The 16,247-nt window shown below is 33.1% G+C and overlaps 1 protein-coding gene across 5 annotated transcripts in view; it reads left to right on the forward strand.

Moving 5' to 3' along the window:
- The window catches only part of USP34 (ubiquitin specific peptidase 34), a 238,339-nt gene that overhangs the window by 49,400 nt on the left and 172,692 nt on the right, over positions 1–16,247 (forward strand). For all 5 annotated transcript variants that reach the window (XM_059079238.2, XM_059079242.2, XM_067007549.1 and 2 more), the window contains exons 3-6: positions 1,502–1,922; positions 7,110–7,160; positions 7,324–7,473; positions 15,735–15,802. In XM_059079238.2, coding sequence (XP_058935221.1) covers positions 1,502–1,922; positions 7,110–7,160; positions 7,324–7,473; positions 15,735–15,802 — 690 coding nt within the window. The remainder of the gene's footprint in view (positions 1–1,501; positions 1,923–7,109; positions 7,161–7,323; positions 7,474–15,734; positions 15,803–16,247) is intronic.

A 16,247-nucleotide genomic window follows, 5' to 3' on the forward strand; every position in this document is an offset into this window, starting at 1 on the left:
TTGGGAGTGGTTTAGTTGGTTGGTTCTGGCTTGGATTTCTTATAAGGTTGTAGTCAAGATTTGGCCAGGTTATGGTCAGCTTTAGATGACCTTATGTGGGACTGGAGGATCTATTTCCAAGTTGACTTACTTCCATGTTTGGCAAGTTGGTGCTGGTTGTTAGTGGGAGGACTCAGTTTTTTCTCATGTGGCTCTTGCCATGGCCTCCTTGAGTGTTTTTCATGATAGCTGGCTTCCCCCAGAGTGAGTGATCCAAAAGAGAGCAAGGCAGAAGTGGTAATGTCTTTTATAACCTCGTCTCAGATGTCATACACTGTCATTTCTGCCACATTCCGTTCATTGGAAGCCAGTCATTAAGTCCAGTCCACATTCAAGGGGAGGAAAATTGGGCTTCACCTTTTAAAGGGAAGAGTAGTATTAAAGAATTTGTGGCCATACTTCAAATCTGCCACACATGGAGAAATGAAGTTATTCTTACGTGGTCATACAGGAGGTTGGTGATCTATTTGGTACAATAAGAGTTTTGATTTGTTTTGATAATATAACTAGGTGCAAATTTTAAGTGATAATCGCTTAACTGTCATCTGTTATTGGATACATTGTGACCTGGTACTGTGTATTATTTACTTACTGATTCACCAGACCCCTTTGATTATCCACAATATGCCAGGCATTGTGCTCCTAACTGAACATGTCTAAGAGAACTAGATTTGTATGTAATAATTACTGACTCTTATTATTTTTATTTATTTTTGTTTTTTTACTGGAGCCGAAATGAGAGAGAGAGAGAGAGAGAGAGAGAGAGAGAGAGAGAGAGTGTGTGTGTGTGTGTGTGTGTGTGTGTGTGTGTGTGTTGTGTTCTTTAAACTCTTGATCTGTCAGATAGGATAGGAATGTCCCTCCTAAGTAGCCTTCAAGCAAATTATTATTATTATCAGCACTGCATGGTATGGCATGCGGGATCTTAGTTCCCCAATTCCGGATCGAACCTGTGCCCCCTGCAGTGGAAGTGCCGAGTCTTAACCACTGGCCTGCCAGGGAAGTCCCAAGCAAATTATTTTTAAATGTAGCTTTTTTATTAGTTGACAACATAATCCCTTATGTAAAATAATGAGCTGGATTTACTAATAAGGTATTTTATTATAGCCAGTTTCCTTATATTTATTAAACGCATATTGAGTACTTAGTACTTAGAGAAGCAAAGATGATACAGCCATAATTCTTGTTCTTAAATACTTCTTTGTCTAGAGGGACAGATAAATACATACATAAAACTGAAGATGATAGCTGTTGACCTAATATGGTGACTTTTTACCAGTACCAGTTTTTGGTATGATGCTGTCTTTTTAAGTTATTGTAGTGCAACTGTACCAGGAAGGAGGAAATTAAATTATTCAAATGATATTTTAGCATTTGGTTTTTTATATTACTTTTTAGAAAGATATAATTGTTGCCCCTCTAGGAAGCATTGATTTATTGAAAAATTTTTTTTCTCTTATAGGCAATGTCTATGCTGCTTCAAAGAATATAAGCATTTGGAGATTTTTAACCAAGTAGTGTGTGCACTTATTAACTTAGTGATTGCCCAAGTTCAAGTGCTCCGGGACCAGCTTTGTAAACATTGTACTACTATTAACATAGATTCCACGTGGCAAGATGAGAGTAATCAAGTGGAAGAACCACTGAATATAGAAAGAGAGTGTAATGAAGGAAGTACAGAAAGACAAAAATCAATAGACAAAAAATCAAACTCTACAAGAATTTGTATTTTGACTGAGGAGGAATCTTCAAAGAGCTCTGATCCTTTTAGTTTATGGAGTACAGATGAGAAGGAGAAACTGTTACTATGTGTGGCAAAAATTTTTCAAATTCAGTTTCCCTTATATACTGCTTACAAACATAATACTCATCCTACTATAGAGGTATGTAAAAATAGGTATTGTGAATTTTAAGTAATACCAAGTCATGGTTATGTTGGTAATTTCTCACTCATGAATAAATATGAAGATAGTCATTATTGATGGAAAAAATTATAAAAATCACTATCGTTATAAAAATTATTTCAGATTTCTTCAGACCATTTATGTAGCAACTTGTGTTGAACATTTGCTCAGCATAGTTCTATTAAGGAAAGATTTATAAATTGAACTCATAAAATTAAACTGTCAGTGATAGACATTTTGCTGATGTAGATCTATGCTCTATTTACTTTGACTCTTTCAAAAAGTAATAACTGAGGAAAAAGAAGCATGTAGAGTTTTGAATTTCATTCTTAGAAACATGGGTTAACAATTTAGAATTCCTTTTATAAAGAAAAAATGCTTAACAAATTATCTGTAATTACTAGTTTTAAATAATAGCATTTTCTTTTGTATGTCAAGATGCTTTACTTATTTCACTAGTGATTTTTTTCCCCTCCCTCCCTGCCTTCCCTCTTTCCCTCCTTCCCTCCTCCACTAGTGATATTTATACAAGCCTTTCCAGGAGATCAGTAACCCATCTTAGGTATTTAAATAATGGCATTATTTCTACAGATAGCAGAAATTGAAACAGTTATGTGATAATGTATTATAATAATGGCTTAAAACAACAGTGATTAATTATTTCTCATGATTCTGTGTATTGCTTGGGCAATTTCTTTGCTGGTTTTTTATGGCCTTACTTATGCACTTGCATTTATTTTGGGAGTTGGATGGGTTTGAAAGTCCAAGATGGTCTCATTCACACATCTGATAGTGCTGGCTGCTCTTCAGGGCTCCTTGGATTTTTCTCTACATGGCCTCTCTACTAGGGTAGACTATCTTCCTTACATTTTAGTCTTAGCATTGATCCAGGAAGGCAGAAATGGAAAGCTGTAAGGCCTCTTATAAAGGTCCAGCCTTTGAAACCACACAGTATCAACTTTACCACATCCCTGTTGGTTGAAGCAGTTCACAAGGGCAGCTCAGATAAAAGGGGTGTGAAGTAGACTCCATCTCTGAATCGGAGGAGAGGTAAAGTTTCATTTTAAACTTTTAAGTACATTCTGTTTTTCGTGCATCCAGGAATGAGTAGAGTTATGGCCATTAACAAATCTACCATATGCTTTTTGTTTTTTTAAGGCTGTCTATTGTCTCTAGCTTACTTTTTCTATAACCTCCATTCTGACTTCTCTAAACTTCCTTCTTCATCTGGAAAAATAATTGTCCTTTACTGAAAATATTTTCACATTGAATTGAGACTATTTAAAAACATAGCCCAGGAGGTGGGTAGTTTTCCTATTAGAATTCTCCATAAGAATATTTTAAATCAGACTGTGCTGTCTTCTAGAATTCTTAGCCTATTATCTTCCCATGTAGAAACCTTTTAATAAATCTCTTATATGACATCAGATGTTTATTAATCATTCTAAAAAATGTCATCTTGGAATCCTTTTTCAACAAAAAGGGGATCCATTTGTGCAAAGCTGCAAAATTTAATCTTAGGAACACCACACGAATAGTGTTTTTAATGCCTTAAATTGATAATTGAAAGATGCTGAAAATAGTTTGGTTAGGGACATAGATATGTAAAATTCATACAGAGTGTCTTAGAAATATTTTTTCTCCAGTTAAAAATCTCTTGATAGAGTTACAGCAATACTAAATCTGCCATTTTGCTCTCAAAATCAATTTCCTCATCAGTTTTTAAAAAACGATTTTCATAAATGATAATCTCCAAATGTAGGCATAGTCACACTCCCCTGTACTTTTCCTTGTGGAATAAAATGCCCCATTATTACTATTCTTGAGGATCATTCCATGTGACTACTTGGTTGAAAGCAGTGGCTTCATAACTTTAGGTAAAATTCTAATAAAAACCACTTTTGGATATAATAAAGTAGGAGTCTCCTTATACAGAATTCTGTATTTTTATACAGAATTCTAATATCCTTATATAGAATTTATATGTGCTTCTTTAATATTCTTTTCATAATAGCTGTTTCCCAAGTTTCTAATATCTTAGTAATGAGATGTTATAAATACTCTAAAATTTCTAGTTTCTGTCCTCTGGCCATATTATTAAATATGTTAACGGTCAGCTGTTTCAAAGGGTCTCTGATCAAAACCTTAATGTAGCATACATATATATTATAAAATTATGTGTATGTGTCTATATACATACACACAGATATCTTAAGAAAATTAATATTTATTATGCAGTGCTAGAGTTTCCTATAGAGATGTTTAATCCCACCTTTTTATAAGGAGGTAGTCTATCCAGTCTTCCCCTGATACTGTTATATGCATCCTTTCCCGATAAGGCCTTTTACTTTTGGTTTTATTTATTTTTTTTAAGAGGCACAAATTGACCAAGACTCTAGGAGAAGATTCAGTACTCCCGTGTTAGTGTTTTGACACCTGTGACTTTAGAAACTTAGTCAGTATCCTTATTTCATGTAAGAGGAAACTGACTTACAAAGGTTAAAAGTTTTTATCACATTTGCCTAGCATATTGCTGAGAGAGTTCTAGAATTCAGGTCTTAATTCTACTGCATTGTTTCTCAGATGTTTCAGACTGATCACTAACTATTGTAATCCATTGCCAATAGTGAATAAGATGGGAACTTGAAGCCTCTCCTCCTCCCCCCTTCCTCCCTCCATCCTTTTTTCCCTCCTATTGAAGTTGAAAATATTTTTAAAGATGTAGTAATTTAAAATAAATAATATTAATTCACATTAAAAGTTTTGTGGAGGCCAGTGGCATTCTTTTCCTAATCCTGAATAATATAGATAATTCTGTCAAATGAGGTATTGCTGTAGTGTTAAGTATTTTTCTTAGAGCAAGATGAGTATAAAAATTGTAGAGAGAACAGAGATCATTGCCCTTTTGTTAAAGGTAAGTATAATATGCTCTGGCAGATTAAATACATACACTGTTGTTTTATTGTCCAAGTTTCTGAATCTAGGCTGGTTTTTTTTCTTGCCACTTTCTACTGACTTTTAATTCACCCTTTTTTAAAAAAAAATTAAATGTTTTAAATTTACTCTTTTAAAGTATACACTTTAGTAAGTAACCATCACTACTATCCAATTCCAACATCAATGACTTCTTTTTATGCAAATATTTTATTCCTAATCCTCTAGCCTTCAATTCTTTGTGGTTAGATCATAGAACAGCATTTGGTTAATTAGATATAGAATTACTTTCTAGTTACTCATTTATTTCTCTTTGTTTTAAAGTATCTTTTAAAGTAATAGGCATATTCCTCTGTTCTAGAAAGAGAGTGGCATCATCTTTTGTAATAAATGTTAGGTTTTTTGGGAAAAAACAAAAACTTAAAAAATTCTTGATAGGTTTCTTAATACCTTTTCAGGGATCCTCTATAATGAGAGCTTTTGAGAGAAGATTCAGCTTTTAGCAAGACTTCCTAGTGTTGCTCCTACTATTGTTACCAACAGATCTATGTTAACTCTTTACATACTACTTAAAATGAGATTATAATAACACCTTAGGGTAGTGGCTTCATGTATACAGAGTAGAAATATGAAATGGTAAAACAGATCTTCTGAGTAGCTAAAATAGATATAACCAAGTCCATGAGTAACATTTTGCACATCAGAATAGAATTCTGTTAGGAGAATTTCTAGCTGTGTCCATGTTAGGCACTAGAAATCTTGACTCCAGTTTGATATTTCAGCATGGTTCATCTGGTCCATGAATCATATTTAGTAATACCACAGGAGTTCTTATATTCTGGATTTTTTGAAGACAAAATGTTTGCTAAGAATAACTTAAAACTTTAACTGTGGCCCTGGTAGTAGAGGCTTGAGAATACATTTAAGGAGTTTTAGTACACTTAATTTGACAAGTGTTTTGACTTCTTTTAGGACAGTTTTCGATTATTCTGAAATGTTCTGATAGTTTTATGTATGCTCTCAATCAGTTGTTTTCAGACTTTATTTCAGCAGTCAAACTTTATTTAAAACAGGTAACAGCAAAGAATGAATGGGTTCCTTTGGCAGCTAACTTTTCAGCTGAAAGTATCTAACTTTCTGATTATAAAAGTAACACTTTCAGTATGACTAAAAAAAATAGGCTGTACAAAATATAGAGTTTAAAAGGCCTTGAATCTCTCCTTTTTCTCCATTCTCTCATCAAAAAAATTGTTATGAAATTAATTCATATATTTTCAGACATTAAAAAACTTAGGAGAATTAGATCATGTTCATAAATTCTATTTTTAACAAATACAGGATATTATCTTTATATGCCTGTGCATATGGAATTCACCTTATTTATTTTTTTTGATTCACCTTATTTTTAACAGCATTTTAAAGGTATACTTTACATACCATAAAAATCACCTGCTTAAAGTATAATTTTCATAAATTTATGGAGCCGTGCAACCATTACTGCATTTCAATTTGAGAACATTTTCATCATCCCAAAAAGATAATCCCTCATGCCATTTCACATTATTTTTGAAGGCCGCATAAGACCCTAGATGGTTATGTCACCATTTATTTAGCCAGCCTGTTGATGGATATTGAAGTTGTTTCTAATTTTGAGATGTTATAAATAGTTTCAGTGAGCATCATTATACATACATTTTTTCCAGCACTACTTTTACTAGTTGTTTAGGTTGAATTGCTGGGTCAAAGGGAAGGTACATTTTAAATGTTGATAGGTAACTGCCAAATTATCCTCCAACAAGGTCATACCAGCTTATAGTCACACCAACAGTGGATGAGTATGCTTTTAGATAGTTTAAATCTTATGTATGCAAAGCACGTTGTGGAAGTTTTGAGTATAGAGAATTCCCGAGTACAGTTTCAAAACCACTTAACTAAGTTAAAAATGTATTCAAAAATTACCCCAATTATTTAAGGAAAGGTTTTTGTTTAAGAAGGCAAAATAATGTGTAGCACATAGTATAGAAAGATTTCTTTGAAGAAGAGTTAAAAATATACTTTAGAACTGAATCATATTAGCTTCACTTAGGAATACCGCTGTTGATGATGAGAAGCAATTGTACAATCGGTGAGTTTTTATAAAATCAGTCTTCAAAAATTGTAGTTTTTAAAGATTGTCATGTAGTAGTGTGATGTAATTGTATTTACCTTTTTTTCTTTTTTTTTTAAAATCAGGATATATCAACCCAAGAAAGCAACATATTAGGGGCATTCTGTGATATGAATGTAAGTGTTTATCTTTTTTCATTCTTAGGTTTATGGAAAATTTTACTGTTTTGTTCATGTAAGTCTTTTTGAGTTTGTCTGACCAGTATCTTTTCAGTACTGGTAATAAAATAAAAATTGTTCCTGGTAAGTTTTAAAATAATGGATTTTCTTTTTTCTTCAGGATGTAGAAGTACCATTGCATTTGCTTCGTTATGTATGTTTGTTTTGTGGGAAAAATGGCCTTTCTCTCATGAAGGACTGCTTTGAATATGGAACTCCTGAAACTTTGCCATTTCTTATAGCACATGCATTTATAACAGTTGTATCTAATGTAAGTATTGTTTGGAATTGGTTTTAATCTTGGGATCAAAGTCTAGTATTTTAATAACATGAAATTTTATGTCCAGAAAAGGCAGGTTATGAGTGATTTACATGTACAATCCTGTTTTTTTTTTTTTTTTCTGGATTATACTTTGAAAAAATCGAGTACAGAAATCTTTTTTTAAAAAGTCTTTGTTATAATAAATTGGAATTTGTATCAGCGGTTAGGACTCGGTGCTTTCACTGCTGTGGCCCGGGTTCAACCCCTGGTTGGGAAACTAAGATCCCGCAAGCTGTACCGCACAGCCAAAAAAAAAAAAAAAATTAATGAATTTAAGTTAACTAGGTGAATTTAGCCATCTACCTCTTTAGCCGGGGATTTTGTACTGGGAAATTTTAGAGTTTTTGGTTACTTAAATGATGGTTAGCCTAGCTTAGGGCACTACTATAGTGTGTCTGACTTCCCTGTATATTGCAAGTGAAGAACTAACATTTCTTTTTGCCTTTGTAAAGAAGGTAATGCTTTCAAATGTTGTGAATGTCAGCTGCTGTGAAGCACAATATGTGTGGAAGCAGAGAGAAATACATTTTACCACCTGTGTATTAAAATTTAACCTAAAATAATCTTCTATTCTGGTCATCATTTAAAAAAATAATGAAGCAAAACTTAAATCTAACTTTACCAAAGCCTGAATTCTTGTATTAACTGAATTACCTTAAGTAATAACTACTGTGAAATATTTCAAGTGTGTATATAAAATAAAAATACAGGGTGAAAAAAGACTGAACAAAATAACTTTGTTTCATCGTTTCCAGTGTAGAAATAACACTGGAGAGGACACTGGCTTTATTCAAATTTATTGAGTATCTGGAACTCCATGTTTCCATATTTGAAATAATTAATTTGTATCAGGGTCATTTTTAGTCCCCAGATTCCTTGGTTTCTGACAGATTGAACATACTACATGTAATGGCATTGTAGCATGGTAGGTCACTTTGGAGTCATAATTGCATTTGAATTCTGAACCTGAGCCTCAATTTTTCAATTCGTAGAATGGGAATGATAAATATGGTGATCTACCTTAAAAGATTGTTGTGAGGTTTTAAGATAGATTTTAAGCTCTTGTTAATAGCACCTGATACATAGGAAGCCTTAGTGACTGGTGCTGCTATTTATTTTTTTAGCTATTATTAACACTTACCTGATTCTGTTAGTCTGATTGACTTATTTGTTTGAAAGGAAGTTTTATTCAGTCTGGCTTCCTTTGGGAGAAAGAATAAAATACAGACTTTTTTTTTTTTTTTTTTTGCGGTACGCGGGCCTCTCACTGTTGTGGCCTCTCCCATTGCGGAGCACAGGCTCCGGACGCACAGGCTCAGCAGCCATGGCTCACAGTCCTAGCTGCTTCGCGACATGTGGGATCTTCCTGGACCAGGGCACGAACTGTGTCCCCTGCATCGGCAGGTGGACTCTCAACCACTGCACCACCAGGGAAGCCCCATAATGTACTTTTTAACCAAAGATTTTATAACTTGATTGGTTAACTTTCATTTGTCATCTTTTCCTCATAAAAAATATTTTTTGATTTTGCTTTTTTCTAATTTTAAAAAATATAGTTAATACTTTGGTGCAAATGAAGAGCTTAAATTACAATTCTTTTTGTAATTAAGTTGTCTGCAGACACTGTACTTTATTTTTTTCAGAGTTTAGAGTTTTTCTTAAGGGACTGGTGACATTTAAAGCAGTATAAGTGTTGGCATGATTTCTGACCTTTTTTTTTGGAGTTTTGACCACTCCTGAAGTTTATATGAAAACACTTAGCAGCCACTTTAAACAATTGAAATAGACATCCTTTTGCATTTTGAGAAACTTTAAGGCCTTTAAATTTCAGACTTTTCTAGGCACATACAAATTGATCTAGAGCAGAGTAGTTTCCTTTAGTGGATCATTGTAAATTATAAACCCTGGTCGTTTCTATATGTCTCATTTCTTTTCTTGAGAAATAGGCAGCTTGTTTAGCCATGTTGTTTCAGCTTCAGTAAAGCTGAAGGTCCCTTATTTGGGAATCTCTGATTTTCCATGGGCTTTCATACAGGAACAAAAACTCCTACATTTAAATAATACAAAAATTATTGGATTTTAGGGCAATCCTTTTCTTGAAAAGCAAAAAATTCTATGAATTATAAACTACTTTTATGGTAAGGTAGGTAAGGCCTGACCTTATTGAGTACCTGTTTCTTCCACACTTCATTGTAATAAATCACACATTCAGAAGAAAACATGTTTATATCAGTTCCTGGGAACCAAACCATTCTGTTTGTTTTCTAGGGTCATTCCCTCACTCTTAATGAGGAAGGTGGTGTTATCTCCTAGAACCTTAGCTTGTAGCACAGGAAAACTCGCTTTGCCCTGAGTCTGAGTTATCAGCAAAGAAGGAAAACTCTTACTTTCATCAATTAAGGTTCAAATCTGATAATACGCTTAGGCCCGTACATTTATTTCAGTCTCAAAAGTTTGCTTTAGCGTTTCTAAACTAACACTGACTGTAGGAGAGTTCTCAGTCTTGCGCAAGTATTATTCCACTCTTACAAGGATCTATTCTTAGTAATGATGACTGCATCCTCAGGGGAAAAAACAACAAAATCTTTATATATGTAGTTTTCTTATTTTGTATTGGCCTTTAGATTTTCAGCAAAAACAGTTAACCAATATTTAGCACAGCTTAGAGAAGTAGAATGTAGAGTCCTCATAGAAGTTTCCCCACTGAGATGCATGGTGAGTTATAGCTCATAGTATGTATCCTGCCTCAGCCCTCAGCAAAGATGCCTGAGTTAGTCATCTCAGACATGACACCTTTTATTAATTACAAAATAACAAAGCCTAAGGACTTTGCGTAAAGAATTTAAGAGTCATGGGATTTATTTTATTAATATGAATGGAAAAGTACAAATGAGCCTTAATAAACCTCATGAATTTATGCTTTACAAAACAGATAGGACAAATTATTACCTAAGAGATGTTATCGGAGATACAAACTTGTAGTAACACATCAGAAGACACAATAACAATTTCCGAACTGTCAATTTCCTAAGACTACTTTACAAAAAACACTAACAAGGACTATTTAATATCAGAAGTTAGGCTGGGATTATATATTTTCACACTAATCAGGAGAGTTCATTGACAGTTCAGTGAAGTTTTCATTTTGTCATTTTGTTAAAACTAGCTTTGTGATGCAGAATACTGCCTGCATTTCTGCAGTTATAAGGGGATCAGACAATATTTTTTCCTGTTCCTGAGATTTTTAACATGTACTTAGAAAGGCTACTAGAGCTCTGTTATCACCAAGAGGGGGAAGCTCAAAACTTACAGTAAGAAAAAAAAAAAAAAAACTTACAGTAAGGAAAGAAAAAGGACCTATATGTTTAATAGCATATGCAATTTGATTCTTGTAATGTTATACCTCATAGTAGTATTTAAGAATGTAGATTTTACAGAGAAATAATCTTGGGCTTGAATTGTAGTTCTGTTATGTACTATCTAATTGTTTTGGTTTTTTTGTTTTATTTAAAATTTTTTTATTGATGTACTATCAAATTTTGATTACATTATGTCTATAAGCGTTACTTTTTTCATCTATCTGAATGGAAATATTAAGGGTTCAGTAAATGGTAGCTCTTCTTTCTATTAAAAATTTCTTTCCAATGTTGATATTTTTTCCCTTGTCATTTTTATTTAAATTTTTGTTCGTTGGCATATTTGTTTATCCCCAAATAAAAGGTATCACTGTACCTGTTTTCATTTTCATCCCCTCTAATGTATATTATATATAATTGAATCTGTTAACCTTTTAAAAAAATTTGAAATAAACATATAGAAAAGTGAACAGAATGATAAGATACGTTACAGTGACTTATCATAGTGAATATCCCATTTAACCACTACCCATGTCAAGAAACAAATCATTGTGAACTCCCCAGAAGCCTCCTTTATGATTCCTCTAAGTCACTGTCCCATCTCTTTGCCCTTAAAGGTGAAACAATTCATATTTTTATTTTTTGCTTTTCTTTGTTTTATTACTTAAGCTTATATCCCTAAATACTATGATTTAGTTTTGTCTCCTGCTAACCGTGTAAGAGGAATCACATACTGCATTCTTTCATGTATGGCTACTTTTGTTTAACATTGATATTTATATTGCATGTAGTTCGAGTTGCTCACTTTGATTGTTGTATAATACTCCTTTAAAAATATACCAACATTGATCTGTTTTACTGGTGATGGATGTTTAGGTTATTACAATTAATGTGGTGTCAGCATTCTCTTACATGTCTTTTGGTGCATATGTACATGCATTTTATTTTCATATATATCTAGTAGTGGAATTTCTTTATCACAGGGTATACATATATTTAGTTTTACACATTAATGCTAAGATTTTCCGAAGTGATTGTATTAATTTACACTCTTACCAGGAATGAGAGTTCCCATTGCTCCATATCCTTGCAAACACCTAGTATTCTAACTCTTAGATATTCCTGACAAACTAATAGTAGTATCTCATTGTGGTCTACTTTTGTGTTTTTAAATGACTAAAGAGATTGAGCACCATTTCATGGGCATATTAGCCATTTCAGTATTTTTCGAGAAATGTCGGTTCAAAATTTTTTTAATCGTTTTTTTTTAAATAAATTTATTTATCTATTTATTTTTGGTTGCATTGGGTCTTCGTACGTGCTTTTCTTTCTAGTTGCAGCGGGGGCTACTTTTCGTTGCAGTGCTCGGGCTTCTCATTGTGGTGGCTTCTCTTGTTGCGGAGCACGGGCTCTAGGCGCATGGGCTCAGTAGTTGTGGCTCACGGGCTTAGTTGCTCCGCGGCATATGGGATCCTCCCGGACCAGAGCTCGAACTTGTGTCCCCTGCAGTGGCAGGCAGGTTCTTAACCACTGCGCCACCAGTGAAGCCCCTTTTAATCCGTTTTAAAAATCAAATTGTTTGCCTTTTCCTTAAGAATGTGTGGAGATTTCTTATATGTTTTGGATACAAGTCTTTTGCCTGACATTTATGTATTGCTAATAGCTTCTTCAGCTCTGGTTTTGCTTTTCATTCTCTTGTGTTTTTTAAGAGTTATTTTTAATTTAACTATAGTTGATTTACAATACTGTGTTAGTTTCAGGTGTATAGCTTCAGATTCTTTTTCATTATAGGTTAGTACAAGATACTGAATATACTTCCATGTGCTATACAGTAAATCCTTGTTGTTTATTTTATATGTAGTAGTGCGTATTTATTAATCCCATACTCCCAATTTATCCTTCCCTCTACCCCTTTTCCTTTGGTAACCATAAGTTTGTTTTCTGTTTTGTACAGAAGTTGATTTGTATTATTTTTTTAGATTCCATGTATAAATGATATCTTATAGAATTTGTCTTTCTCTGCCTAACTTACTTTACTTAATATGCAAATCTCTAGGTCCATCCATGTTGCCGCAAATGGAAGGATTTCCTTTTTTTTTTTTTAAATGGCTAGATAATATTCTGTTGTGTATGTATACCACATCTTCTTTATCCATTCATCTATTGATGGACATTTAGGTTGCTTTTATGTCTTGGCTTTTGTGAATATTGCTGCTGTGAACATTGGGGCGTGCATGTACCTTTTTGAATTAGGGTTTTTGTCTTTTCAGAATATATGCCCAGGAGTAGATCATATGGTAACTCTATTTTTAGTTTTTAAAGGAATCTCCAGACTGTTTTCCATAGGGCTTCACCAATTTACGTTCCCACCAGTAGTGTAGGAGGGTTCCCTTTTCTCCAAACCCTCTTTAGCATTTATTATTTCTGGACTTTTTGATGATGGCTCTTCTGATTGGTGTGAGGTGTCGTTTTGATTTCATTAAGATCTATTTTCTAACCAAACTTAATGGTATATAATTTATAAAAAATTTTTTTCTTTATGGTTAATGTTTTCATTAATGGATAAAAAATCTTATGAAGATATTTTTCTGTGTTCTGGAATTTTTATTATGTTACTTTCACATTTTGATCTGTAGTTCAATTGGAATTGACTTTTGTGTGTGGTGTGTGAGGGATCAGGATTCATTTTCTTTTCTATATAGACAGACACTGGACCTATCACTATTTATAGCAAAGACAGTCCTTTCCTATTTGTTCTGAAGTATCATTTTGTCATAAATCAGGTATCTTTATGTGTCTTCTTGTGCATGGGTCTGGGGTTTCTAGTATATTCCATTAGTCTATTTGATTAGTCTTGTGCTGTTTTGCATACCGTCTTAATTTCTGCTGCTTTATAAGAAGTCTTGCTATCTGGTAAAGCAAGTTCTACCTCCCTGTCATTTAAAAAAAATTTATTAAGGTGTAACTGACATATAACATTAGTTTCAGGTGGTTCAATATTTGTATATGTTACAAAATGATTACCACAGGAAGTCTAGTTAATGTCTGACACCATTCATAGTTAACAAATTGTTTTTTATGAGAACTTTTAAGAACTATTAGCACTTTCAAATATGCAAAACAGTTTTATTAAGCATAGTTACCATGCATTATATCTCTACTCCCTGTCATTCTTTTTTTTTTTTTTTTTTTTTTTTTTTTTTTTTTTTTTTTTTTTTTTTTTTTTTTTTGCGGTATGCGGGCCTCTCACTGTTGTGGCCTCTCCCGTTGCGGAGCACAGGCTCCGGACGCGCAGGCCTAGCGGCCATGGCTCACGGGTTTAGTTGCTCCGCGGCATGTGGGATCTTCCCGGACCAGGGCACGAACCCGTGTCTCCTGCATTGGCAGGCGGATTCTCAACCACTGCGCCACCAGGGAAGCCCCTCCCTGTCATTCTTAAAGAGTGTTTTGTCTCTTCTTGGATGTTTGCATTTGGAATCAGCGCCTAAAGTTCCACGTATAAACCTTTTTGGGTTGCGTTGAATCTGTAGATCAATTTGCGGAGAACTGTCATCTCTGCAATCTTGAGTCTTCTAATGTATAAATATGGTAAATGTGTTTTTATTTACATGCTTTAAGATTTGTCTCATAATTTTCTGTGTTTATGTGGAGATGTTATATATCTTTGTTAGACAACTTCTAGGTGCATGATATTTTTTGATGCTGTTGTAAAGAGAATATTTTTGAAAATTTTACTTATTGTTTTTTTCTGGTATGTAAGATATGTATATATGTAATATATATATGTAATATAGTATGTGTATGTTTGTATATATATGTGTGTATATTAATTCATTTACTTATATTAACTTTCTAAGCAGCAATCTTGCTAAACTAGTTAATTCCAAAAAGGTTTATCTGAAAATTATTTTGGATTTCTTACTTACATAATTACATCATCTCAGAGTAATATTGATTTTAATTCTTCCTTTTTAGTCTTATGCCTTTTATTCAGTTGTTTGTCTGTTGCACTGTCTAGGACCTTCAGTTTAAGTTGAATTAAAGGTATTCTTGTCTTGTTCCTAGTCTCAGAGGGAAGAGTTTTAGCATTTCACCGTTAGTATTGTATTTGCTATAGGACTTATGTTTCATTAGATTAAAGTGAAGCCATGCAGTCTGTATTTACAAATTTGTTTTCAATTTGTATTACTTGCATGTGTTAAGGCTTAGTATTGTAGTTTCTTGTTTGATGATTTGCTTAGGATTTTTTTTCTTATATTTAAACCACAATTTATGAGAATAAAACTAATATAAGCACATTTAGAAATGGGCTGGAATATTATGCAGAAAAAAATCAAGTGAACAGATTATTATAACTTAGATTGCGATACTTACAGTAAGAGCTTAATTAAGCAAATAGTTGTTGATATTGTGATCAGTGTTTGACTCTATAAAATATATTTGTCTTAGATGGATATTGAAGTGACCAGATATCAGGTAATTTGATATTTTTTAGAAGGAAGGATGATTTATTAAAAAATTAATTTTGTTCTATAGTATTTGGATTGCTACCATACAAAGAGGTATAGAGTAGCAGGTAGTAAGATGTTACTTGGATAGATGGTTCTCCCTTTTCAGAAGGAAGCTGATAGTAATTCTTCAGATTGATTTTAGGTATATGGATTAGAAATGTTTTAGGTTAAATTACTTACCTGATATGTGTGCAGTTGTATTTCTTAGTTTATCCTTTTCAAAATAGATGAAATATATTTAGTTTTTAGAGGCAGGAAAATACTAAATGTTCTTGTTTTTAATTAAAGACAAGTATTTCACATATTCATTAACCATTAATATCACTTTTATGTTTCTTTATAGATTAGAATATGGCTACATATCCCTGCTGTCATGCAGCACATTATCCCTTTTAGGACATATGTTATCAGGTAACTTTATAAAATCTTTCTCCCCTGGTTATCAGTGTAGTAATGTTTAAACTATTCATAATGTAGTACAGAATTATATTGTTTGAAAGTCCTTTGTATTCACATCCTCCAGAGAAAATTTTTGACAGTTTGATGTATTTTTTAATGCACCTATGTAGGTTTATATTTAATGTTTACTTTTAAGCAATTTTTGTTGGAATTTTTTTTTATGTGAGTATAAAGAATTAAACAGATTAACAGTGGTTGCATGATATTCCACTATATTCAGTCAACAAATGTATACTAAGTATTATGTTGTAGGCATTGGAGATACAGCAGAGAAGAAAATATATCTCCTTTTGTGCAGTCTGTGTGCACAATAAGTAAATGAGACAGTTCATCAGAAAGTCATGAGTATGACAGAGAAAAATAGCAGCAAGGGTGGGTTGAGAGTTCTAGAGGGCGG

The sequence above is a fragment of the Kogia breviceps genome, chromosome 11 (genome assembly GCF_026419965.1).
Source record: "Kogia breviceps isolate mKogBre1 chromosome 11, mKogBre1 haplotype 1, whole genome shotgun sequence".
Lineage (NCBI taxonomy): Eukaryota > Metazoa > Chordata > Mammalia > Artiodactyla > Physeteridae > Kogia > Kogia breviceps.